Source organism: Equus asinus, chromosome 11, assembly GCF_041296235.1.
Source record: "Equus asinus isolate D_3611 breed Donkey chromosome 11, EquAss-T2T_v2, whole genome shotgun sequence".
Classification (NCBI taxonomy): Eukaryota; Metazoa; Chordata; class Mammalia; order Perissodactyla; family Equidae; genus Equus; species Equus asinus.
Window position 1 is genome coordinate 82,225,314 of NC_091800.1, and position 24,715 is coordinate 82,250,028.

General features: G+C 47.3%; 1 protein-coding gene and 1 long non-coding RNA gene across 3 annotated transcripts in view; one reads left to right on the forward strand and one right to left on the reverse strand.

Moving 5' to 3' along the window:
• The window catches only part of LOC123289687 (tensin-1-like), a 55,798-nt gene extending 33,255 nt beyond the window's left edge, over nucleotides 1-22,543 (forward strand). For both annotated transcript variants that reach the window (XM_070520153.1, XM_070520154.1), the window contains 2 exons: nucleotides 14,209-14,317; nucleotides 20,471-22,543. In XM_070520153.1, the coding sequence (XP_070376254.1) occupies nucleotides 14,231-14,317; nucleotides 20,471-21,430 (1,047 nt within the window). In that variant the 5' untranslated portion in view covers nucleotides 14,209-14,230 and the 3' untranslated portion in view covers nucleotides 21,431-22,543. The remainder of the gene's footprint in view (nucleotides 1-14,208; nucleotides 14,318-20,470) is intronic.
• LOC139046524 (uncharacterized) lies at nucleotides 1,232-5,881 on the reverse strand. Its single transcript, XR_011506662.1, has 4 exons — nucleotides 4,321-5,881; nucleotides 3,713-3,900; nucleotides 1,579-3,381; nucleotides 1,232-1,470 (listed from the first exon to the last, which is right to left on the reverse strand). It is a non-coding gene; the product is annotated as an uncharacterized lncRNA (long non-coding RNA).
• Nucleotides 22,544-24,715: the final 2,172 nt, after the last annotated feature.

Genomic DNA, 24,715 nt, shown 5'->3' on the forward strand with positions numbered 1-24,715 from the left:
AAACATGTCTGCCTAATGCTGGGGAAATATACTTAAAAACAAAATCTCCTCCCAACCCACCAGGGTAGAAGAGGAAGAGAACAAGTTTATTATTGAATGAAGCCTACACCAGAATGACACTTGCCTCACAGGCAATCGCTAAGAGACTGCAGAGATGGAAAGAAACCTCACCCTTTTACAGAGCCAGGCAGACGCCACCTGCTACATGCGTCTTCTCAGGATGAGCAGTAATGTCCTCACATACAAGGACTGGACAGCACTGTCTGTCCGCTGCCCTCATGACAGGAGGTCGTTTTGCAAGTTGGAGCCAGGTGCCTGGGAAAGTTAGGCTGCAGCCTCCCTCCCTGAGGGACCTGGGCGCCGTGGCCCTGGAGGTTCACGTGTCTGAGGGATGGCTCCCGGCTCCCTGAGAAAGACACTTCTGGGTCACAAAGCTGACAGAAGCCCTCCCCAATATTCAAAAGGATTTACATACATTTCAAAGACAGGAGAAAATATGAGTTTTCTAAAGTAAACGCTCTAAGAACAAGAAGAGGAGGGAAATCCTTCCTCTTATTTTCGGCAGACAGAATTGAGCCTCATTAATCTGCGTTTGCCCTTCCAACACTTCCAGGTTCTGCTCTCCTATGTGGGGTCCACCCAGCTCTCCAGAGGCTCCCCAGAGCACCGGGAGATAGAATTCCCCCTTTTCACCTGTACTGCGAACAGCAATTGAAGTATAAACTTTGGATTTTGTGCTATTGATAAGCTATGCTGCCAGTTTCTTTCAGAAATTCAAACTGGAATAGACATTCCCCACTACCTTAGGATTTGTTTATCAGAATTCTCATGTCCTGCAATTGGGGGCCATTTTCATGGACAGCAGAGCAACAGTAGAGGGGAGGGGAAAGGCTCTGTCAGGCTGGGCTTCACCCGCCTGCTCCCACTAGTCATAAGCATGCAAGTGCACGGTCAACTGTACAGCTGGAACGCGGCAACAACATTCATTTTTTAAAGAAAAGACTTTTTAGGGGCTGGCCCCGTGGCCGACTGGTTAAGTTCGTGTGCTCCGCTGCAGGTGCCCAGGGTTTCGCTGGTTCGGATCCTGGGCGCCGACACAGCACCGCTCATGAGGCCACATTGAGGCGGCGTCCCATATGCCACAACTAGAAGCACCTGCAACTAAGATATACAACTATCTACCAGGGGGATTTGGGGAGATAAAGCAGAAAAAAAAAATAGAAAAGACTTTTTATTGGTGGCACAAGAGATAGATTAATCCAGGTAAGGTCTGCCTGTGATTGACTAGAAAACAGCAAGCGACGGTGGCTTACAGGAGAGGGAAGTGAGTGGCTGCCTCGTGGGAAAGTCCAGGTGTAGGCTCAGGAGGGTGTGATGCTCTGCTGCGTTAGGTACCCAGGGGTGACGTCATGGCCTCACTCAGGGCATGGTCTCAGCCTCGGCTCAAGGTGGTGGCCGCTGCATTCCAGGCTGCAGGATGGAGAATGACAAAGGGCACGCTCCAATGATCTCATAGAGAAGATTTCTGGAAGCTGCTCTATTTCCACTTATATCTCAATGGCCAGACCTTGGACACACCTAGCTGCAAAGGGTCCTGGAAAGGTCATCTTTCTTCCGGTAGACAGGCTCATATTCCTCAAGAGTGGAGGTGAACAGACTCGCGGAATGACCGGCAGACTCAGCAGGAGGGGTAAATTAGGGCCGTGCTTTTCCTTTTCCAGAATATAAATTCTTTATTTCTGATTATGAAAGTAATGTGTTTATTAAAAATTCATACAAAGCAGAAATAAACAAAGTAAACAAAATAAGGTGAGAATCATCTACACCCCCACCCTCAAGAAACAGTCACAGAGAGAATTCTGGGAAGAAGGCGGAGTTGGAAGGCGGAGTTGGGTGGGAATCTGGCTCCCCATCCACACGGAGAGCAACTGTGCCGGCAGGATCTGTCTGAGGGAACTAAGTGGGAGCCCTGGAGTCTGCTGAAGGCTTGCAACTCCCAGAGGAAGCCTTGGACGGTCAATTGAGATTAATGTCAGTCAGTTCCAGCTCTTAGCACAGGAGCCGCTACCCAGGCCCCTACCCCCGGCCACGTGGAGGCAACTGTGCGCGTGTTCCTGCAGCGGCTCGCACAGGCGTGTGGGAGACACGGACACAGCCAGCAAAAAGGACCCTGTCCTCCAGATAACGGGGATCTGTGTTGTGATTGCTGCTTCTGATCACAGAGGGGCAGTCACAGAGGGGGCAACCCTTGTTGTTGCACCCCCCCCCCCACATTGTGGCAAGGCACTCAGGCTGAGGTGATCCCAGGGGATTTAAAGGGTTGGCACCCTCCTCCCCACCTTTTTTCTCTGTCTTACATTTTGGGAGCCAGACACTAAAGACTAGGACGTTCAAACCGTTGCACATCAGGGAAATTAGGAAGTGACTGTGTGTGCCCAGGGAAAGGCAGCGACACAGAAAACACCTGAGAAAACCGCGAGCTGACGAGCTGACTCCTCAGGCCCATCCTCAGCACGGCCTGCAACAATCAAAACCACAGAAACACGACACGAGACAGCAAACCCCATGGAGGGGAGGATCTGATTTCCAGAGTTACCACCTTGTTAGCTTCAAGGGTCCAGATTTCAACTAAAAATCACAAGGCACACAAAGAAACAGGAAATATGGCCTGTTGCAAGGAAAAGCTAACTCAACAGAGCTGTCCCTGAAAACGGCCGGATGGCAGACCTACCAGACCAAGACTTTAAACACTTGCCTTAAACGAGCTCACAGAACTCAGGAAGATGTGGAACCGTCTTCATGATATTGTTTCCCCAAGTGCACAGTCCATTCTAAATACCAATCCACGTGGTATACAGTCGTTCATCTGATAGAAATTTGTTGAACATCTGTCTCAAGAAATGCTACTTTCTTTACTCAGAATAAAATGTGAAGTTTCTGGAGGCCAGGAGGCTGCAGGTTCGGTTACTCAGACTCCGACCCCGCGATGCACATCCCTGGTTCCTTTGCTGAGTCCGCTCCCGCCTTTCTGCTGGCGTGAGGAGGTCCTTGCTCTCCACCACGCCTTCACCAGGCCTGAGTCGAGCCCGGTGGTTCTCAGTCTGCACGTCCCTTGGGCTGTGCTTGCGAACCTCGCAGGGAGTTTGAACCTGGGCTGGACGTGGGCGTGAGCATTCCTGAGGCTCCACGTGTTTCTGACGTGCAGCAGCTCTTGAGGACACCTCGGACGCCCACCCTCTGACTCCCTGCAGTGCCAGTGGACGTGAGGGGGACGTTGGCAGAGTTTGTCTTGAAGGTTGGGGATGACAAACGAGATAAATTCAGAGCGCCTCCTTATTCCACACCCACTCCCCTTTGTAGAATCGTTTCTTGGGAGTTTTCCTGTGAGGAAAAAAACTTTAATAGTCAATTAAGAATAGAAAACACCATATACTAGATAAAATCAGTAGTAAAGAGCCCTTCAGATTTCCTTTATGGAGTGTTTCCAAACTTAATAGTAAATTAGTGATATGGTAATAGATGTGGTTTTATCAACACATTCAGTAAGAAGGCTCCATGGCTGTGTCAAGATCTGTGCACCAACTTAACATGTGATGTGAAAATCCGGGATTTCTTATGGTGACAAAGTCGCAGGTGCTGTGGTTTGTTATTTGCATTTAGAATCGAAGGAAGAGCTAAATTTCAGATAAAGTGCAAACAAAGGTGCAATTACCTTCCCTTCCAAGTCCCCAGGTGTTCTCCGAACCATGGCATTCTGTGTCCGTGGACCCCAGGTCAAGAAACCCCCAGTCAGAACAAAACCTTCCAGAAAACTCTGACTGTCCTGACATGTTGATGGGAGCTGGTTTTCTGTGGAGTCAGCCCGGCGTGGATGTGTGCGTGCATCTCGCCTTCTCCTGCCTCGGGATCAGAGGAATGCGGGTCAGGCACGGGAACAGGAACCCTCTTTCCTCTGTCTGTGCTGCTGCTTTGACCTTTCCCTGTGACCCAGCCTGCCCTCCCCAGCACCTCCCTCGTCTGTCCTTGTGCTTTGACCTTTCCCTGTGACCCAGCCTGCCCTCCCCAGCACCTCCCTTGTCTGTCCTTGTGCTTTGACCTTTCCCTGTGACCCAGCCTGCCCTCCCCAGCACCTCCCTCGTCTGTCCTTGTGCTTTGACCTTTCCCTGTGACCCAGCCTGCCCTCCTCAGCACCTCCCCTGCATCAGGCCCTTCCTGATTGCAGGGGGTTCTCCATCTGTTGCTGGCTGTTGAGAGCTCACTGGATGTGTGAAGTGGCTCTGTCGTCCTTCCAGGAAGCTCCTTCAAATGCCCCACGTTTACCTGGTTCCCAGGAAAGGCTTTTCTCTCCTTCTCCTGCTTCTCAGCCTTGCTCAGTGTCCCCCTTAGCTGCCTCTGGGTTTGACTGATTTGCATCCCCTAGGATGAGTTTTTATTCCTTTTATCTGAAAGGAAAACTGCCAGGTGCCCTTTGAGCTTTGCTGTTTCTGAATTGGCGTCATTAAAAACTGCTCTGGGTCTGCCCCTGGGCTGTTCCTTTTCACAGTTGTAAGATCAGATCCAGTGGTGCCGGGACTGGCATCCAACTTGTGTTTTCCTTATCTTGTGTTCCGCTGAAATGCAGTGACAGGCAAAAACAGAGGGCCCTGAGAATTCACAGATATCCTGGATGATTAGTATAGAGAGTACTTTCAATGTTTGAGGAGATGTTTCTAAGGATTTTTGGAGGGAAAAGCAATATTACACAAGAAAACCACATTTTCTCTTGTTTGTTATCAAAATATCTAGAGAAGCCATATCCACCTGCCTTTTTGTGGCTAACAGGGGTCTGAGCCCATAAACTGACTGAGGAACAAATCTTGTCCGTCGGGGGAGAAAACCAGTCAGCTGGGGGTTAAGTGGATGGGAGGGTGGAGACGCCTCAGGAAAAACCTGCCAGAGCTGTAAAGGGTCAGAGCTTCAAACGGGAGTGAAAAAGCAGGGGGAAGTTAGAACTGAGCTCTCTTGCTTTCAAATTCAAAAATTTTCAGATTTGCTTCAAACGTATACTTAAGAACTCTAGGGGCCAGCCCTGTGGCCCGGTGGCCGAGTGGTTAAGTTCACACGCTCCGCTTAGATGGCCCACGGTTTTGCCAGTTTGGATCCTGGGCACGGACCTAGCACCGCTCGTCAGGCCATGCTGAGGTGGCGTCCCACATAGCACAACTAGAAGGACCTACAACGAAGATATACAACTACATACTGGGGCGCTTTGGGGAGAAAAAGAAGAAGAAAAAAGAGATTGGCAACAGATGTTAGCTCATGGCCAATCTTAAAAAAAAACACCTCTAATAATGCCGTAAAAATCTCCATCCTTGAATTGGAAGGTCAGTGGACTACTTAGAGATGATGTGGTACATGCTTTTTGGAATATTTGTCTCTGTGGATCCATTCAGACTTGTTATTTTGTTGCTTTTATACTTTTGCTAAGAATTATTGAAATTTAAAAGTTTACCGTGTAAATATCCTCTTGTTTAGGACTTCTTTGCCCTACCCCTGAAATACTGTAATGTATCAATTTGCCTTGTCAGTGTCCTTGTCACCCTGCAGGTGGGCTTCTCGGGGTGTGGCCGGCGGCGGGACTCTTGGTGGCTGTTTGCCTGTTGACAGGCTGAAGCTGGGGTCTTTTGTGGTCTGTGTGGATGGATCTGGTTCTTAGAAACTCAGCTGCTTGCTCAGAAAATCACCCTCTTCATGTCTGTTCTTAATAGGGAGGCCTTGGCGTTTGTCCAGCAGTTAATGAGAGACACGGTACAGTTGTGTTTTATTTCTTCCCTCAGTTCTTTCTGTGTTTGACATAATGGTGAAAATTAAAGAAACTTGAGTGAAAAGTGCACCAATGAAATAAAAGCATATTGCAATTATATTCTGACCTTGATTTTTTCCCTCTGTAACTGTATTTTTCGGAGGATTAGTTCTGTTCTGTGGTGTGCCTGTGCCTCTCGGTGTTTGCTGCTGGATGTGTGCTGGAAGGGTAATTGCACGGCACTTTGCCCTCAGCTGAAGGGGTGCTTTCAGAGCTTCTAAAGATGATGGAATCGTCTGAGGTTTTATCTTTTAAATTAAATTTTCTTATTGTTCATACTGATAAAAATCCAGCTGCACTCCAACTATCAGGATAAATTAGTGTGTTGTCTGTGGAAACGGGCTCTTCCGTTTAAGTGAAGAGCTGATAAAATCTCACACGCAATTCGTCTAGTCTGTGCGGTGGCAGTCAGAACAAGGGCAGTCAGAACAAGGACGCTTAGCGCGGCGGTCGAGCAAACTTTTAGGTTATTCACAAGGCACTTATAAAATGTTTTGGTTTCTATCAGAAATCATTTAATTATTTACTAAAGTGATGATCACCTCATTCCAGTAGATTTGTTTATTCCTCAACGCCATTATTAGTTATATGTTTAAAAATTCAAAATGAACGTAAACCAAAGAAGTGAAAAATTTGGAAAGAACATCAATTAATTGAATAATTTTAATTGCTCTCCAAAGATTAGCATGTTAACTGAAAGTAAATGTAAAAATCTCTTCTTCGTGGTCATAAATTTTTGACATTTATTCACTATAAAGGAGATTGACTGTACTTAAGTGATCATCTAGCTGTTACTTACAAAGCTCAGATATGAGACCTTGACGTCATTAGCGTTACACTGAATACACACGGCACTTGCCAGCACACACACACGTGAGCACACACACACCCTTCAGAGCCTTTCTGGATGAACTCCCCAGTCTCTCCCCTCTGCCCCTGCTCTCTCTGCCTCACCTCCTCCTGCCTCACGTTATCACCGGGTGGTGCTAAGTGTATCCTCCTGCATTTTTGTTTGCATGTGTGCTCGCCTGCCTCCTCACTCAGCAGGAGCTTCCCGGGGCGGGGACTGCCTCTGAATCGCCCACAGCTGTATCCCACTGGGGACGCGGAACCACGGAGGCACTAAGTGTGTGATTTGGCGAATGAATGAATAAGTGACTGTTCCTATTTGGAACTGGGCTTCCGTTCTGAGCGTCTGAAACACTTTGGCTTTCACGCAACCCATCACGTCGTCTCATTGCCACGACTCATGCATCTACCACGTCTCCTGGGAGCTCCTTGAGAGTTGGTGCCATGTTACATAGATCTGTTATTCTTCTGGCCTCCAGCTCAGGGAGCGGAGACGTCTTATATATTGTGATCAGGCCTTTGCTGTATATGTGGTTTGCAAATATTTTCTCCCACTCTGTAGCTTATCTTTTTATCCTCTTAACAGGGTTTTTCACAAAGCAGAAGTTTTTGATTTTGAGGACATCCAATTTGTCAATTTTTCCCTTTGTAGATCATGCATTTGAGGTCAAGTCTAAGGACTCTGCCTACCCCTAGATCTCAAGTGTTTCCCCATATGCTTCTTTGTCTAAAAGTGTTAGGTTTTACACCTCAGCCTTTGATCCACGTTGAGTGAATTTTTGTACAACGTTTGAGACTTGGTTCGGCTGTGTGTGTGTGTTGCCCATCGATGTCTGATTGTTCTCAGGGGAGCAGGTTCGTGGGGGTGTACTTCTGGGTTCTCCCTTCTGCTCTCTTGTGCTGTGTGTCTGTCCCTCTGCAGCGGCACCGTCTTGATGTCTTAATTACTGTCCCTCTGTAAGTCTTGAAGTTGGATAGGCTGAGTCCTCCCGCTTTATTCTTCTTTTGCAAAATCGTTTCAGCACTTCTAGTTCCTTGTCATTGCCATAGGTGTTTTAGAATAATCTTGTCTGTAGCCACAACAGAACTTGCTGGGACAGTGGTTGACTTTTAAAATGACCCCACATGTGCTTTCATAACAAATGGTGCCTCCGGGCAGAGGGAGGGCGAGGGCCCGCCCAGCGTCCTCACTCACCCACAGCCTCCAGCTCTGCAACAGCCTGCTCCATCCAGCTTCTTGAGGACACTTATCACTGTCATGACTTCAGTCGTTTCTAAAATTTGTATCCCAGTTAACTCTCTGTCCATCTGACTAAAATGAAAACCCTGTTAAGGTGATGCCCAGCAGGATGCCTGGCATACTGTAGGTAGCTCGATAATATTGGCTGAAGGAAGGAGGGAGGGAAGAAAGAGGGAGGGAGGGAGGGACTCCGTGGCTAATTAACTAGGACGACAAGCCAGTCTTTCAAACAGATTCACGAGAAGGAATATAGTCTTTCTTTCTTGCCTCTGATGAATTGAGTTTTTTTTAAATAAAAAATTCATAACTAAATTTACCTTTCAGGCCATTAACTGGGAATAATAAACAGGATAAGAATTTTCAAGAGAGCTATTAAGTAGATGATTACATAACATTTGAATGAAAATTGCTTCTTTAAAAATTCTACTCCTAGGCTTTAAAAAGCCCTATAAAGCCATTATTATAGAGGTTTTTTTTTTAAAGCTCTGCTTTGAAAGAAGAAGAATGAATAAATCTTAAAAGACGTAAGTTTTTACACACTTGTTTCTTGATTAAACTTAGAATTCCTACTTCTATATGCTTCCTATGCAATCTGTCTCACATCTATTATTAATTCCAAACATCTAGTAATACTTGTGAGAAAAAAATATTGCACTTTAATTCTGACTTAATCCTCACATGGCCTGCCAGCTGTTTGTAGGAAGGGCAGAGGATGGCCGGGCCACCCCGAGGGCCCAGGCCCCCAGGACTCTCCTCTGCTGTGGCCCTCCACTTCGGGTCCTTCCAGGGGTGTGTTCTCCCAGGGCCGAGAGCCATCAGGAGCCGTGGGGAGGAAGGAGCAGGTGCTTCTCTGCCCCTGTGTCTCTGTGGGGACAGGCGCTTCAGGAGCTGTGACGTCGCGCAGGCCCGCGGAGCTCTCCCCATCGCTCATTCTCCCCTTTGGCTTCCCGGCTGTGCGAGCCGGGTTCTGGGGTGCTGAGCCTCTGAAGGAGCCACTGTCCAGCAAATATAGCTGTCCTTTCCGACCAGGGTCCTGTTTCTAGTGCATCTCTGGACCCTGGACGGAGACCTGGCGGCTGTGGGGCGGAGAACGTAGGAGGTGCGGGTGGTATTGGCGTCGGGGGAGGAAGCACGACAGGGCGGCCACAGGCACAGGCCGTAGGGGGATTTAGCAGCTCGGCCACACGTCCTGCCTCTCCTCCCCACTGACTGGGGCAGATCATCGAACTTCCTCCACCTCCGTCTGTTTTCCTGTCTGTAAGATGACGATGCCTGCCTGTCAAGCCGTTGGGAGGTGTCAGTGAGATGATGGTGTCAGGTCCCCGGATGGGGTAGACCTTCCGGGTCACTCCTGCTCTAGCCAGAAATTCTATAGTCATTTAAGGAATTATAGAATTTTGACTTTACATTCTTAATACTTATGGAGGAAGTAAAAGGTTTCCTCACTTATGAACGAACTGAGACTTCTGAAATAGTCATGTTATAGTCTACGTTTATTTTCAATATTTTACTATCACTTTGATTACATAGGTAACCAGGTTACCTCAGGCCATCACCTAATCTTAACCAAGTCTGACAACTTTGATATCCGCCTGCCCAAAATCAGATCACAAACGTAGAAAAAAATAAGATAAAATTTTCAGGATATCTTTTATACCTAAAACAGAGGGTCCCTGAAAAACACAGAGAATTGTAAGTGGAAAAACCATTCTCTGTGATTTCTCAGAGAAGGGCTTGAAGCAAGAATTTAGTTTGACATGTTGCGTTGTAGCATTTCACGGAAAGAACTGTCAGATCTGAAGAGATGTTCAGCCTTGCCTAGGTTAAACTCACACAGACGAAATATGACTAGTATAAATATTTCAGAGATGGAAGGCTCGTGGGCAGTCCCTGAGGAGGTGGTGGTGCCTTGCTGTCCGCAGTGTTTAACCTCAGGGAACACTGATCAAAACCCTTACGAAACAGAGCTGCCGTGTCTTCCCAAGTTCTGGGGTGTCAGGCAACAGCAGGCTACACCTACCAGTCGAATTTCAGCCGTTATTTAAAATGTTGATGGTTACAGTCTTCCATTTGAATCTAGCATCTTCTAAGCCAGTGGCTTTTAATGGGGGACACACATCAGACTTTCCAGTGGAGGTTTTTCTGCATTAATTGATACGATTGTGTGATTGCTATTCTCTAGCCTGTTGATGTGACAGATTATATTGGTTGACTTTTGAATGTTGAACCAGCCTTGCAGACCTGGAATAAATCCCGCTTGGTTATGCTTTATAATTCTTTTTATCCACTGTTAGCTTTGCTTTGCTAATATTTTCTGGGAATTTCTGCATCTTTGTTCATGAAAATACTGGTCTGTGGTTTTCCTTTCTTGTAACATCTTTATCCGGTTTTTGGTATTAAAGTAACACCGGCCTCGTAGAATGGGTTAGGAAGTGCTCCCTCTGCTTCTATTTTCTGGAAGGGGTTGTGCAGGAATGGTATCATTTCTTCCTTAAAAGTTTGAGAGTTTGAAATCCTTTGAGCCTGGTGCTTTCTTTTGTGAAAGGTTTGTAGTTTCTGATTCCATCTTACCAATGCCTATCGACAAGGTAAATTAACATTCTTATTGCAGCTTTGTAAATAATCAGGCCAAAACTGATGAAACCAGCTACAGTTTGTGATCAGAAATAATCTTCTTTGAGACTATCTGCAAATGCAGACAGGATTAGTGGGGGTCTGTCTAGCTTACCCACCAGATGATCTCCACCTTTTATTGGCTTTGAGCTATTTTATAACTCTATAATTTATAGAAAACTGATAAATTTATAGAAAACTAATAGCAGATAATTCCTGCCCACAGAAATGCAAATTCTGTTAGATGGAATGCAGTTGATTATTGCCCTGTAGATATTGGCCAATTTTGCTGGTTTTGCATCTATTTGTAAGTGCTTTTCCGTATTCCTTTATTACTATAAATGTATGACATTTTGAGTTTTTCTTCTAATTCTTCTTTAAGTTCTTCAACATCCTACTGGCTCCCTCCTTAATTAGTGAGCTAAATAGAATCTTTGTCGTGTGCTCATTCTACATTTTATATGAAAGTTCTGATTTTACTTTTAAAAAAATCGTCATTCAGGGGCCGGCCCCATGGCATAGTGGTCACGTTTGTTGTTCCACTTCGGTGGCCTGGGTTCACGGGTTTGGATCCTGGGTGTGGACCTACACCACCCATCAGCCATGTTGTGGTGGTGACCCACATAGAAAAAAAGTGGAGGAGGATTGGCCAAAAATTGTACTTTAACAACAAAAAAGGGAAGCTATCCCCAGAAAATGCACATTCACACCAAATAGCACCTACAAATCAGGAGTCTACAGCCCCAAAGTCCATGAATAGGACTCCAGGCATTCTCAGGCGACTGGGTAGGATGCCTTGATCAAACCGACTGTAACTATTATTTATATTTTGACACTCGTGATACTGAGTTTAATGGCAGGAAGGATGGTCCACACTGAAGTACTCACTCCTGAGACTGTGGACAGCACAGAGCATGCAAGTTCACTCAACTGCGTCCACGGGAGAGCCTTCTCTGGAGGGAGGAAGCGCTTCAGCTTATGGGTGGATGATGGTGATCCACGGCCAGGTTGGGGATTGGAGGAGGCTGCTCTGTGAGAGCATCTTGGTGAACCTCAGAGCTCAGCCACAGGAGGCCCGAGGTGGGGCCAGGTCGTGCCAGGGCTGCATGAGAGGGAGTCTTATCAGGAAGTCCTTCTCTGCGTTTCTGGGGAGTCTGAACTCACGCTTCCCTGTTACTCAGCGAGGGGGAGGAAACCGGTTATTCTCCAGGCACAGTGTCAGGAGAGAAGTTTTAGCTGGAGACCAGGCCAAATATTTGGTGGGAAGGAATTTTGGACTTGGAGACCCTGTACAAAATACAATGAAAAAAAAATACCTGTTGGATTACGCCGCTGAGTCTTGATTTTCAGTGTAGCCTCAGGATGCAAGGTCACGATAACAAGTGCTAACGTACGTCCAGGAGCGCCTTGGAAAGAACCCAGGATGAAAAATCAGATGACCTAATTCTGGTGTTGACCCTGACCTGAACAATGTCAGGTGGGTCCTTCGAAGTTTCCTGTCTTTAAGGACACAGAGGGACACTTGCTCCACAACTTCTTGCAGGGTTGTGTGAGGGTCAAGTGAGATAACATGTGTGTGAAAATATTGGGAAATGAATGAATACTACCCAAACGAGAAAAGCAAAGGCTGTTTATTCAGAGTTCACTACAGCAGAGAGTCAGCCACCATTACTCGGGGTTGGCAGACCCTCACAGCAGGCAGGGGAGGCAAAAGCTTACAGCAGACGAGGGGGCAGCTGGGGTGGCCCTGATGGAGGCTGCCGGCTGAGGGGAGCTGGAGACATCAGCCAGCAGCAGGTGTACCGTGTAGCTGGTTAGGAGAGCACATCAGGCTTTCTCTGGTTGGTCCTAAATTGTAAGCTGGGACAAAAGTTAGGGAAGCTGTCAGTTATTGGTCAAGTCCTGGCCACTTGGGATGAATGTTCGAGAAGTTACTGTTTTGCTTCCTGGATTGTCACCAGGGATCGCCATTGGGCTCCTTTGAGTCTCACTTAGAGCAGCTGGCTTCCTGGGTTGTTTACCGAAGAAAAGGGATTGGTTTCCTGGGCAGGCTGCTGCTTGTTGCAGGTCAAAGTTCTATTTTAGTATATGTTCTGGCCATTGTCCACTTGTATATTTAGTTTCTCACTGTGTATGAAAGACATAACATTCTGAATATGTGACTAAACTGATTTCTGAGTCTAATATTCAAGATTTCTTAATAGAGTGTTCTTAAAGAAAATCCCAAAATATTATTTGAGCTAAGTAGACATATTCCCAGAAAGTTCCCTGAGAAAGCAACAGCTGCTACTATTTAAAGATTTCCCTTAAATCCACTGCCCGGAAGGCTGAGCTGGTTTACGCCTGAAGTTCTCTTCCCAGCTCCTGGCCCGGAGCAGGTGGAGGGGGGAGGGGCAGCTGAGCAGAATGGATAGCCCCAAGGTGCCCTCTGCTCTTCGCCTAATTTTTATGTCCTGAATCACAGGATTGCAAGGGGCTCGAACAGTGACTTGCCCGGCTCCTGCCCTGGAGGAGCATTTGTAAATTGTTTTTTAAAAAGTCCAACTGAGACCAAGACTCGATCGTCTTACTTGGCAGCTGATAATAGGATTCAAACTTCCAAACAAGTCAAGTGGCAAAGGCAGCGTGAAAGGAGAGGAGCAGCCGAGACTGTTGGACCGGCGGCTGCATTCGAGACTTAGGGGGAGGGTTCTGGTACCCTCGCCACCTGAGTCCGGCGGGCGCTGTCTGCACTGCGTTAAAGCAGCGAAAGGCTCCTCGCCAGCACGTTTCCACTTTTCGGAACTGGACAGCATCGCAGTTACACGCGTTCAAACACCTCTCAGCTAAACCCTTTTACTCCTGCCTTCTAAGTTCTTGCTTCCTTAGCAGCAGGCATCTCCAAGCATTTTTAAAATAAATTTAGAAAAAACAATCAAACCTACATAAAAATGACAAGAAACAGTACAAACACTTTTTCCCCTGGACTATTTGAGAATAAGTTGAGGTCATGATACTCTATCACCCCCAAATATTTCAGTATATATATTTCTCCTTTGTAGCTATAAAATATCCATCAAAATCAGGAAAATAGCATCCAGCATCACACATGTGTAATAATGCATTCCCCAAGGTTACCACTGTCTAATCCTCAGACCCCAGTTAGCAGTAACCCTTAACCCCAAGGTTAGCAAGACGATGGATATAAGATCAATAGAATCCAAAAAATAGCTTTTCTATGTGTTAGTAATAACCAACTATAAGATGTGATAAGAAATATTCTTCATGTCATAGCAAAAACTATCTTAGACGAGGGATAGACCCCTAACACCCAACAAAAAATATGCAAAACATGTCTGGTTTGGGAGAAACGTAATAAAGTTACATATTCCCTCTTAATCACCCACAAATGGCCCCAAAGCTGAAAGGAGAAGAAGAAACGGAAGCGCAAACCCCATCGCATAATATATGGAGACGTCCGAAACCCTAACTCTAAACAGGCACAAGTGCGGCTGACGGCAGCCCAGGGCCTACGCGGTGTCAGGAGCTGGAGTGTGCAGTCAAACACAGAATAAAAACGGACAGGGCAGGACGATTTCTATACTATGGTTAAGTTTGTGTGTTAAAAAGAAAAAGCACATACAAAACGACACTGCATGGTTTAACCACACTGTGTGTGTTCTAGGAGAACACGTGCATGGAAGCGCATGAAAGCTCTGAAGAGACGCTACCAAACTGACAGGAGAGTTATCTGCTGGGAAGCCGGAGCAGGCCAGGTGTTCAAGCAGGAGCAGGTACACGTGTGCAAGGGGGACGTTATCTATCTGTTGTGCTTTAGTTTTTCGGAATTGCCTCAAAATGCACCTGGATTGCTTATATAATTAAAATTTGATTAAAAAGCAAACTCAAAAAATTACTGATTCTTTCTCCTGTTGTCCAGCAATAGAGACCAGACCAGGCCAAATTCTCTTCTTTTCATGTGTCTGTCGACTGACTTCAACTTGGAGAAATGTAGCCGATGACCTGAAACTGTTAAAAAACCTAGGAGAAATAGAAAATAATCCTCTTGTTATTGGAAAAGTAATTATTGCAGCCACATAAATATACAAAAAAATCCATGACTCAAATAAAAGTGAGACAGGCTGGATACAAAGGAACTTTGATAAAAATCTAAAACATGATGGGCTCATTTGGGCTTCCTTACAGCATGGCGGCTGGGCTCCCAGAGCGAGTGTCCCAAGAGCTCCAGGTTGAAATCCATGACATTTTCACGGTATCATCTACCCTCAGAGGTCACGTAGCATCAATTCAGCCACACTATGTCGTTCAAGAGTGTCACAAAGTTTGTCCAGATTCAAATGGAGGAAACTACTGGCTTGATAGAAGTGTCAAGGTTACACTGTTTTAAAAAAAGAAGCAGCCTGTGGAATGATAGATACTGTTGTGGCTGTTTTTGGAAATTATAACCTGCAAATGAGCCATATGTGAAGGAGCATTTGACAAAACCCAGACATCTGTGCTTCACAGGGAAAGGGAAACCCTAGACTCTCCTTTGTGAAATGAGCTTAATAAATAGTGGGACATTTCAATAGGTGTTTGGTAGTTTGCTAACTGAATAGGCAATTAGAATGATCTAGGACAGTGTTTATCAATCTGGGGTCCTCGTCCCGTTAGAGGTCTTTGTTATGAGTAATAAAAGTCTTCCAGCTATTTTTAATATTTCAAAATACCAAAGAGAAATTGTACAGTGATTGGACATAAATGTAACTGAAGTGTAACTAAAAGTTTCTTTTTTCACTTTGGGCTGGAATGTGAGCTAACTTACCTCAAAGTTGTGCTTCTCAGTTATACATCTTTTTATTAAATAAGAAAACAAATGATCATGTAATGAACTTATTTTATTTGGTAGGTAAATATTTCAAAACATGATAGTCCAGCAAGGAAAGCAGGGACTGGAAAGAGAAATTAATGCACAAGGACTTTGTGATGGAGAAGATAGGGAGATGCTTCAGGCGGTCCCCCAACGAGACTGGAAACAGGTGACAATGCCGCTGGGGTCTGTGGGATTTGGCTGCTGATGGGTGTGAATGGAGATGCAGTTCCGTCTTCACTTCTTAAAGGACTTTGGTGCCATCAACTGAAATAGGAAAGTCATAAAAGAGCTGATTTTGCTTGTGTTACATCCCACTTGTCACTGAGCCTCGTTCCTGCTTACCCTTTTCTACTCTGCCCTGTAATGATGGAGCTGGAGGGCGGGACCACATTTCCCAGATGTGCACGACATCTTACTGGGTTCTCCCAACAGGTGAGAGATTGGAAGGCAAGAGGAGGGGAGAAGGGCTTCCTCTGGTTTCTAGCAGGCTTCCTTCAGTGAACAGCTACGGCTCCAACATCCTTCTGCCCTCCCAGCACCAACCATACGTCCACTCCTCCTCCAGAGTCCCAGCTCCCTAAAGCCCCTTGACGCTCCTGGGTTCTTTGGCACCACCTCCTTCTTCTGGTGCCCCTGGCCACTCACAGGCCTCTATTCCAAGAACACTATTTATTTTGTGCGTCATTGCATATTGTATAATTTAGCAACACGTGTGGTCTATTTTTCAGATTCACCTGATGTTAAGCTGCTGATTCCTGCTATTTACCTCTTTTCAACAGTTCAGAATGCCTTATTCCTCCCTCCCATGCCTGTTTTTCCAACTGCTTCTCATCATGGCTCTCCATTTTTCATTGACAAAGTGCTTTTCAACTTGGGTCTGCTGGTTCCTACCTTGCACAGACCTAGAAAATAACCGCTTTCCCATTCTGTGCCAGTTACTCTAGCTTAACAGGCTGTGTTTTTCTACGTGAAATTCCAGCTCAAGCCCCGGAGTGTTTTCCAGCCTCTTGTGTGCTGACGGTTCTGAAGCTGCAGCCTACGTCCAGGCTCCGTGCCTTTGGCCCACATTCCCACCACGGGCACTGTCCGCTCCTGCTGAGGGCTTCTCAGGGCTGCTTTCCCTGGCCAGGCAGCCCAGTGCAGCTGCTGCCCGAGTCAGCTGTCGGGATGGTCATTCTGTGCTGCCCCCACACCTCCTGCTACCGTTTCTAGGGGAAACTTCCATCTGTTCTTGGTCAGGGGCCCCATGGACTTGCCCCCTTTGTGAAATCGAATTACAATGGTGTGACTGAGATGGATGCAGTCCACCGGCCATGTGTGCAGAGAGGCCGTGGCCAGCTGGACAGATGCTGCTGAAAGGTTCTCAGTCATCCGGGGAGAACTTTCTTCCTTGCCTGGCTCCCAGGCCTCAGGGTGGACCCAGGTTTCTGTGGGCGCTGTGCCCTCTTGACAGATGCCCGGGAGTCCAGGCAACCAGGAGGACATTATGCGCCAGTGCTGCTGGGACAGACACTTGCTCGGCGTGGTCATTAAGGCCCTTACCTTCTCCTTTGTCCTGTTTGCGGCAGGGCGGAAATATAAGCCCATCCTACATGCACTGGGGCTGCTTTTAGCTCTCAGCCCTAGCCTCAGAGAATTTCTGAAGTCCCTGTACGATGCCCCTGTAAAAGTTGAGGGCTCTCTGCAGATGCTGCCCCCAGACCCCTCGCATCTTGCCCACGCACATAACAACCGTGGCTGTAAGAGGAGGTCTTGCTCATTTAAGTAAAGTAACTGATTTTGGCATCTGAAAACTAACAGAAATTAGAACTACAGAATGAATAGACCCAATGAATTCAGATCAATCATCTCTGACAGTAGGCTGCACTTTTAAAGAGGGTTTAATTGTGTATCTCTAATCGTCTCTCAATTGTTCACTTTTTAAGTTCTGTGCAACAAAGTTTTAATCCAGAATGAACATGAAAAGCTCTGGGCCTCCTCTTCAGACACTCACTGTGGGCATCAGGGCTGTGGGTGGACTTTGGCCGTGGTCTGAAGTCCTCCAAGGCTGGCCAGAGTCAGCTCACAGCTGCCACGTCGTTTCCTGGGGCAGCGCTGGCCCTCTGCCATCGGCACGGACCACACTTATTGAGTGCTTATGCGACCTCGCCAGTTCTCGGCGCTGTGCAGGGCTTTCTCAGAATCAGATACCTTGGGACTACGTCCTTATTTTCTTGCAATGAGGCCGCGCTTCTCAGATCCTGGTTCTGTGAAGAGCATGATCGTTTAGGTTGCTACTTTTACTACGAATGCTGTTGCCATCCTGATTCGTTCTTGCTCTTCAAATAGATTTGTTCACCAGGGAGCAGTTGTTTCTCTGGTGAGGGTCTGTTTGCTGAAGGACAAATCCCACAGTAATGCCAGTTCACGCGTGAGGATGCCAGGCGTCAGCCCCATTGGAAGGCTGGACTGGCTCTTTCTCGAGCCCATTCCAGTTTTGGCCTTTCTGTCGTGACCAGTGAGCTGTGATGGAGACACCTGTCCAATAGGAAGCAGACAGAACTCCCAGCTCACTGATGTGTTACCTTAGGGTCTCAATGGTGCCCATCAGACGGTGAGCATCGCAGGCCCAGCTGCCTCCGGTCCTGATCTGAACCAGCGGCCTTGAAGCCAGGGTCTCCTCCCCCAGCTGAAGTGTCCGGTCACAAGCTATTTTTATTGTCACCTTGGCTCCCCTTGCAGAGTCCTGTGCGCTCAGACACCCCGCTGGGGTCAGATAGGCGGGAGAGGGCCGATTGCCTGATAACTTAGATTTTCCTCAACTCTCACCATTGGCCAAAACCGGGGGTGAGCAGCTGCTTCACCGGAAGGATTAGCCACCACGAGGCTGACAATGTGGGGCTGGTTCCACACCCAGGCCTTGGCCTGAGGGGCAGCAGAGGGGAGGGCAGAGCACATCCATGGACAGGGGCAGCTGCCCTTGGCCCCACCTTCACCCTTAAGCCGTCCCCCGGCTGGGCCTGATTGATCCCTACTCAGCGCAGCCCTGTCCCCTCCCCCAGTGGGACTTGGGAGAGTACAACCTGGAGCCGTCAGGAAAGCTGGGATAGGAGGGCCTCTGGTTTGGTTCCCTCACGAGCGCTTCTTCCAGAATCTGGTTGGGCACCCCCCCCAGCCCCCCAGTTCTCCTATGATCCCCAGGCCCGTGCACCCACGTTCTGACCTTAGGGCTGCTCCCAGGGAAGAGCATCTGATGGCACGTGCAGGCCTGTGGGCTTCTGGGAGCCTCTCTTTGGCGCCCCATCCTCTCGCCTGTGGGGACAGTTGTTCCTACGATGGATGGCTGCCGTCGGGGGCTCCTCTCTTCTCCCTCACATCCTCCCCCACTTCTGGGTTCCAAACTATTGAGGGGTGTGCTCAAGAGTCTGACAGATGAGACTGCATTACTGGTCAAGCTGGACTGAAGACCAGGGGTTGGACTCGAGCCCCAATCTAGGCTCCCTACAACATCCACTCCCCTCCCCGCATAGTGAGACCACCCGTGAGCCACACTCTGGACAACTGCAGTCAGCCGGGTGGGTTTCCTGATGAGGCACGAGTGAGTCTCTGTCTGAAGAGCGGCAGATCCCTCAGACCGAGGGAGTCTAGAACATCCATGATCTGGGAGTTCTTTCAACATTACTCCTCCTCTCATGGGAAAGAATGGCCTAGAGAAGAGAGAAAGCAGGAGTGCCCCAGTACCTCGTGAAGACAGTGGAATCTACTTTACAAGCTGTAGTAGGCTGAATAGTGTCACCCCAAGAGTCACGTTCCCCTGGAACCTCGGAATGTGCCCTTATTTGGAAACAGGGTCTCGGCAAAGGATCTTGAGATGAAATCACCCTGGATTAGGGTGGGCTCTAAATCCGGTGACCGGGGTCCTGGTAAGAGGAGGACACAGAGACACAGAGAGGAGGTGGCTGTGTGAAGATGGAGACAGAGACTGGAGTGATGCGGCCACAAGCCGAGGAGCCCTGGGGCACTAGAGGCTGAGGAGGGAGGGAGGAGCCTCGCCTGGTGCCTTTGGAGGGAGTGCTGTGCCCGCTAACCCCTTGGTCTCAGGCTTCCGACCTCCAGGACTGTAGGATACGAAAGTGCTGCTGTTCTGGGCTGCACTGTGCGTGGCGCTTTGTTATGACTACCTTAGGAAACTAATGCACAAGCCAAGACAGAAGTAAGGAGAAAGAGAGAGAGAGGGAGACGGAGAGAGAGAGAAGGAGGGAGAGAAACTGCTCAAATGCTTTCCCCGGAGGTTGGGGTGTTGGGCTGTGGCGCTGGGTGGGGGGGGGGGCCCCCGGGCTGGTCCCCGCTCAGCCTGAGGCCACCTCCTCAGTGGGCAGAGAAGAGGGAGGGGGCACCCCACACGCAGCTGCCTGAGGTGAGGGTCCTCATTAACCAGCCTGCAGGGTGCACTGAGCTCTCAGAATTGCTTCCAACAATCTGTTCCCCGAAACCGCTTTTCGTGTGAATAGTGAGTCATAACATCGAGTCACGATTCTTATTAAAACTATGATAGCTGATTCCAAAACATTTGAAAGTGTACACATCCCGCCTGGGAGTTGATTTAGGCCTTTTTTCCACTGTAGGAATCTAGCTGCAGTACTATGTTATTGGCATTCTGGAGAGGATTTATTTTGGTAGGGAAAAGGAAAAAGAAAAGCTCAGGTGGAACAACTTTGCACAGGAGGCGTTTCTGGTTTCCTTCAGATCTGCCCCTGGCCCTCACCTGCAGGCAGCGAGATGCCAGCGAAGGGCTGGCTGTGCAGGAGGAAGGGAGCGTTGGCCGTAAGACGGGGGCCCAAGGAATGGAGAGGAGCCGAGTGGTAAAGGGACAGCCCAGCACCCAGGAATAGGTTTCAGGAATTTTAAAATAATTTAAGCTGTGATTTGTTAATATCCAGTGGCATTTGCATATGATTGAAGCTGTTCATGAAAGATACCAGAAATGTTAATATTTGATTACAAAATCACTCATGTGGGTCTATTTCATGTCAATTCTCATAAAAAAGCTTGTATTTATCTATTTACTACTCTCTCTCCCCCATCCCACCTCAAGAACGGGACACTGGATCCCTCTTTCTCCTGGATCATCTTCTCTCCTGGATCACCTTCTCTCCTGGATCACCCTCTCTCCTGGATCATCTTCTCTCCTGGATCACCCACTCTCCTGGATCACCCTCTCTCCTGGATCACCCTCTCTCCTGGATCGCCCTCTCTCCTGGATCGCCCTCTTTCCTGGATCGCCCTCTCTCCTGGATCACCCTCTCTCCTGGATCACCTTCTCGCCTGGATCGCCCTCTCGCCTGGATCGCCCTCTCGCCTGGATCGCCCTCTCGCCTGGATCGCCCTCTCTCCTGGATCGCCCTCTCTCCTGGATCGCCTTCTCTCCTGGATCACCCTCTCTCCTGGATCACCCTCTCTCCTGGATCGCCCTCTCTCCTGGATCGCCCTCTCTCCTGGATCGCCCTCTCTCCTGGATCACCCTCTCTCCTGGATCGCCCTCTCTCCTGGATCGCCCTCTCGCCTGGATCGCCCTCTCGCCTGGATCGCCCTCTCTCCTGGATCGCCCTCTCTCCTGGATCACCTTCTCTCCTGGATCACCCTCTCTCCTGGATCACCTTCTCTCCTGGATCGCCCTCTCTCCTGGATTGCCCTCTCTCCTGGATCGCCCTCTCGCCTGGATCACCTTCTCTCCTGGATCGCCCTCTCTCCTGGATCACCCTCTCTCCTGGATCGCCCTCTCTCCTGGATCACCTTCTCTCCTGGATCGCCCTCTCTCCTGGATTGCCCTCTCTCCTGGATCACTCTCTCTCCTGGATCGCCCTCTCTCCTGGATCGCCCTCTCTCCTGGATCGCCCTCTCGCCTGGATCACCTTCTCTCCTGGATCGCCCTCTCTCCTGGATCGCCCTCTCTCCTGGATCGCCCTTTCTCCTGGATTATCTTCTCTCCTGGATTAGCCCTCTCTCATGGATTAGTTTTCTCTTATCTCTAGCTCCTAACACTGTGCTAGACTGAAAGTAGGAAGAATGCGGAAAAAATCTGTTAGACTGAACTGAATAGGTGTGTAAAACCTAAATGTAACTCACGATTTTCAAAAATGATTTAGGGCTGGCCCTGTGGCGGAGTGGTTAAGTTCGCGCGCTCGCTGCAGGCGGCCCAGTGTTTCCTTGGTTGGAATCCTGGGCACGGACATGGCACTGCTCATCAAACCACGCTGAGGCAGCGTCCCACATCCCACAACTGGAAGGACCCACAACGAAGAATATACAACTATGTACCGGGGGGCTTTGGGGAGAAAAAGGAAAAAAATAAAATCTTAAAAAAAAATGACTTAACTCATGACTTTTAAAAAGTTATATAATGAAATAGCGAGGAATTGATTGAGGAACAATAAAGGACTCTGATAAAAGTTATTAAAGATACTAAGTTCCTTTATGTGTACATGCTAAAGTAGACTCCGTAAGGGACAAGACAGATTTAGATTTAAGAAGGAATTTATTGCATAAATTATATTTAAAAGCAAACAACAAACTGGAAGGATAATTTAATGACAAAGACAATACAATTAATAGATAAAGATCAATAGAAAAAGACACATGTTCCAGGGAAAAAATGAGCAAAGAACATGATAGACAATACACAAAGAATATACAGAAATAAATACTCAATTAACCTACGGAAAAAAAGTTTATTCTCACAAATGATCAAATTAATGAAATTAAAATATTGTATCTCTCCCAACCAAATTAGCAAACATCAGGTAATTGCTAACACCTATTCTCTGCAAGGGTGGGTCTCCACGCTGGCAAGAATATGCCCTTTTAGGGGACCAGTTTGGCCCTACTACTTAATAAAGTCTGTGATCCGTAACTTCCACTTTTCAGAACTTAGCCTACGGAGTCATCGTCAATGTCTACATAGATTTATCTGTTATTACTGTAATGTGAATATTTAATTTAGTAAAAAGTTGAAAATAACCTATGCGTTCTACTATAAGAGATTTTTAAGATAAATGATGGTACATGCATAAGATGAAACACTGTGTAACAATTGGAGAAACTCTATATTTTAATCATTCCAAGAATAATTTATTGATATGGGAAAATATTTACAATACTGCATTAAATATTACAAATCTTCATATATAGTGTGATCTTATTTTTATGTTAAAAAGTTCTGTACATCTAAGCCAGGGCAAAGACTCAAAGTATATACTCAAAATTAACCACTGTTGACAATGGTTGAGAGTTGAGTAGACAAGGTTATGAACGTTTTTATTTTATATTTGGGGTTACCTTTTTACTTAGAAGTAAACACTATTACTTACAATCAGATCAAAACTAATATTAAAAAATTAAGCTGCGATAGTGTAATAGTAAATGAAACGGTAAATACAGTTACTATTTAATGATACTTAGGGAGGTAACCGAGCTAATGCTGAGAATGTTCAAAACGTTTTATTGTTCACACACGAATCAGCGCCTGTTCTTTCCAAAGTCGCTCCACGGGGCAGTAGTCCCTCCGACGCGTCTCCCTCTCGCTGGACAGTGGCGTGGCTCTGGAACACCTTCACCATCCTTCCGGAAGCTCTCTGTGGAAGCCGTGCAGTCACCAGCTGATGTAGAGCTTTGTCATTTCAGGTAGTTCTGAAGAAGGATGATTTTCTTTGCTTAAGTTACGCAGGTGAGCTATTTGCTTCAAATTCTAACATAATCATGGATCAAACACTTAACTTTCTAAAACAGGGTCTCTCGACTATTTTTGGCCAGATTATGCCCCATTGGGGGCTGTCCTGTGTGCCGTAGGATGTCGAGCAGCATCCCTGGTCCCTACCCACTGGATATTAGTAGCACCCCACCCCAGTAGTGACAATGTGAATGTCTCTAGACAGTGCCAGATGTCTCTTGGGCACAAACTTGCCCCTGGTTGAGAACCACTGCTCTAAAAGAAGCATTGGTTTTTTTTTTTTTTAGGAAGATTAGCCCTGAGCTAACATCTGCCGCCCATCCTCCTCTTTTTGCTGAGGAAGACTGGCCCTGAGCTGACATCCATGCCCATCTTCCTCTACTTTATATGTGGGACGCCTGCCACAGCATGGCTTGACAAGTGGTGCCACGTCTACACCTGGGATCTGAACCGGCAAACCCCAGGCCACCGAAGCGGAACATGCACACTTAACTGCTGCGGCACCGGACCAGCCCTGAAGCATTGTTTTTAATAAACAGAGAAGCAGAAGTACCCATTTCTTTACCTAATGTGCATCCATTTTCAAAATCACTCCTAATTCTGTAACATTTTTATCCATAGATACACGACACACAGAATATTACATATCTAGACTCAAATGGAGAATTACGCCACCTCACTGAACATGTATTAGTAAGAACTAAATTCCAGCCGACAATGACAAAATCAAGTTACGATTATTTACTTCAGGTATTTAAAAAGCAAGATTTTTCTGGCAAAAAGTTTTCTAGCAAATTTAAAAACTCAGTAACATTCTATGAGCGGTGTTTTCATAAAGCCAAAACATCTCCTGTTCTTGGTTTTAACCTGAAAGGCAGCTGAAGCAGAGCGTTGCTTCTCTCAATTTAAAAAGAACGACTTAAAGGAGCGGCGTGGTGCACAGGAAGGATGTCTGCAGATGCTCCTCATGTGCAAACACCACAGCGCAAGGAGAGAGGGCGCTTGAGAGATGTCACATTATTCCCTATATCAAGTTGAGCACCTCTCTTTTTTTTTTTTGGTGAGAAAGATTGGCCCTGAGCTAACATCTATTGCCAATCTTCTTCTTCTTTTTGTTTTCTTCTTCTCCCCTTAGCCCCCCAGTACATAGTTGCATATTCCAGTTGTAGGTCCTTCTAGTTCTGCTATGTGGGACACCACCTCAGTGTGGCCTGGCGAGCCATGCTAGGGCCTTGCCCAGGATCCGAACCCATGAGCTCTAGGCCTCTGAAGAGGAGTGTGTGACCTTAACCACTCGGCCACAGGGCTGGCCCAAGCACTTCTCTTTTTATTTCTTACCCAGCCAGGAAACTTCCTTACATGAACACGTGAGTTAGGAGTTTTACAAAAGCCACCTCCCCACGGCAAGGCTTGCCCCATGCTGGGTCTCCCCCTGGGAACACGCTCCTCTGCAGGGTTACCATTTGCTCCGGTTTTGTCTTCTTGTTCTGTTATTTCACTGTGTTTGTAGGTTTAGCTGTTGCCAATTTAAAAGAAGATAACAAAGGCCTGTGCCCAGGTTGCAAACTCAAGTGGCTCTGGGGACAGAGAGATAAGGTCGGCTCAGGAGCAGGC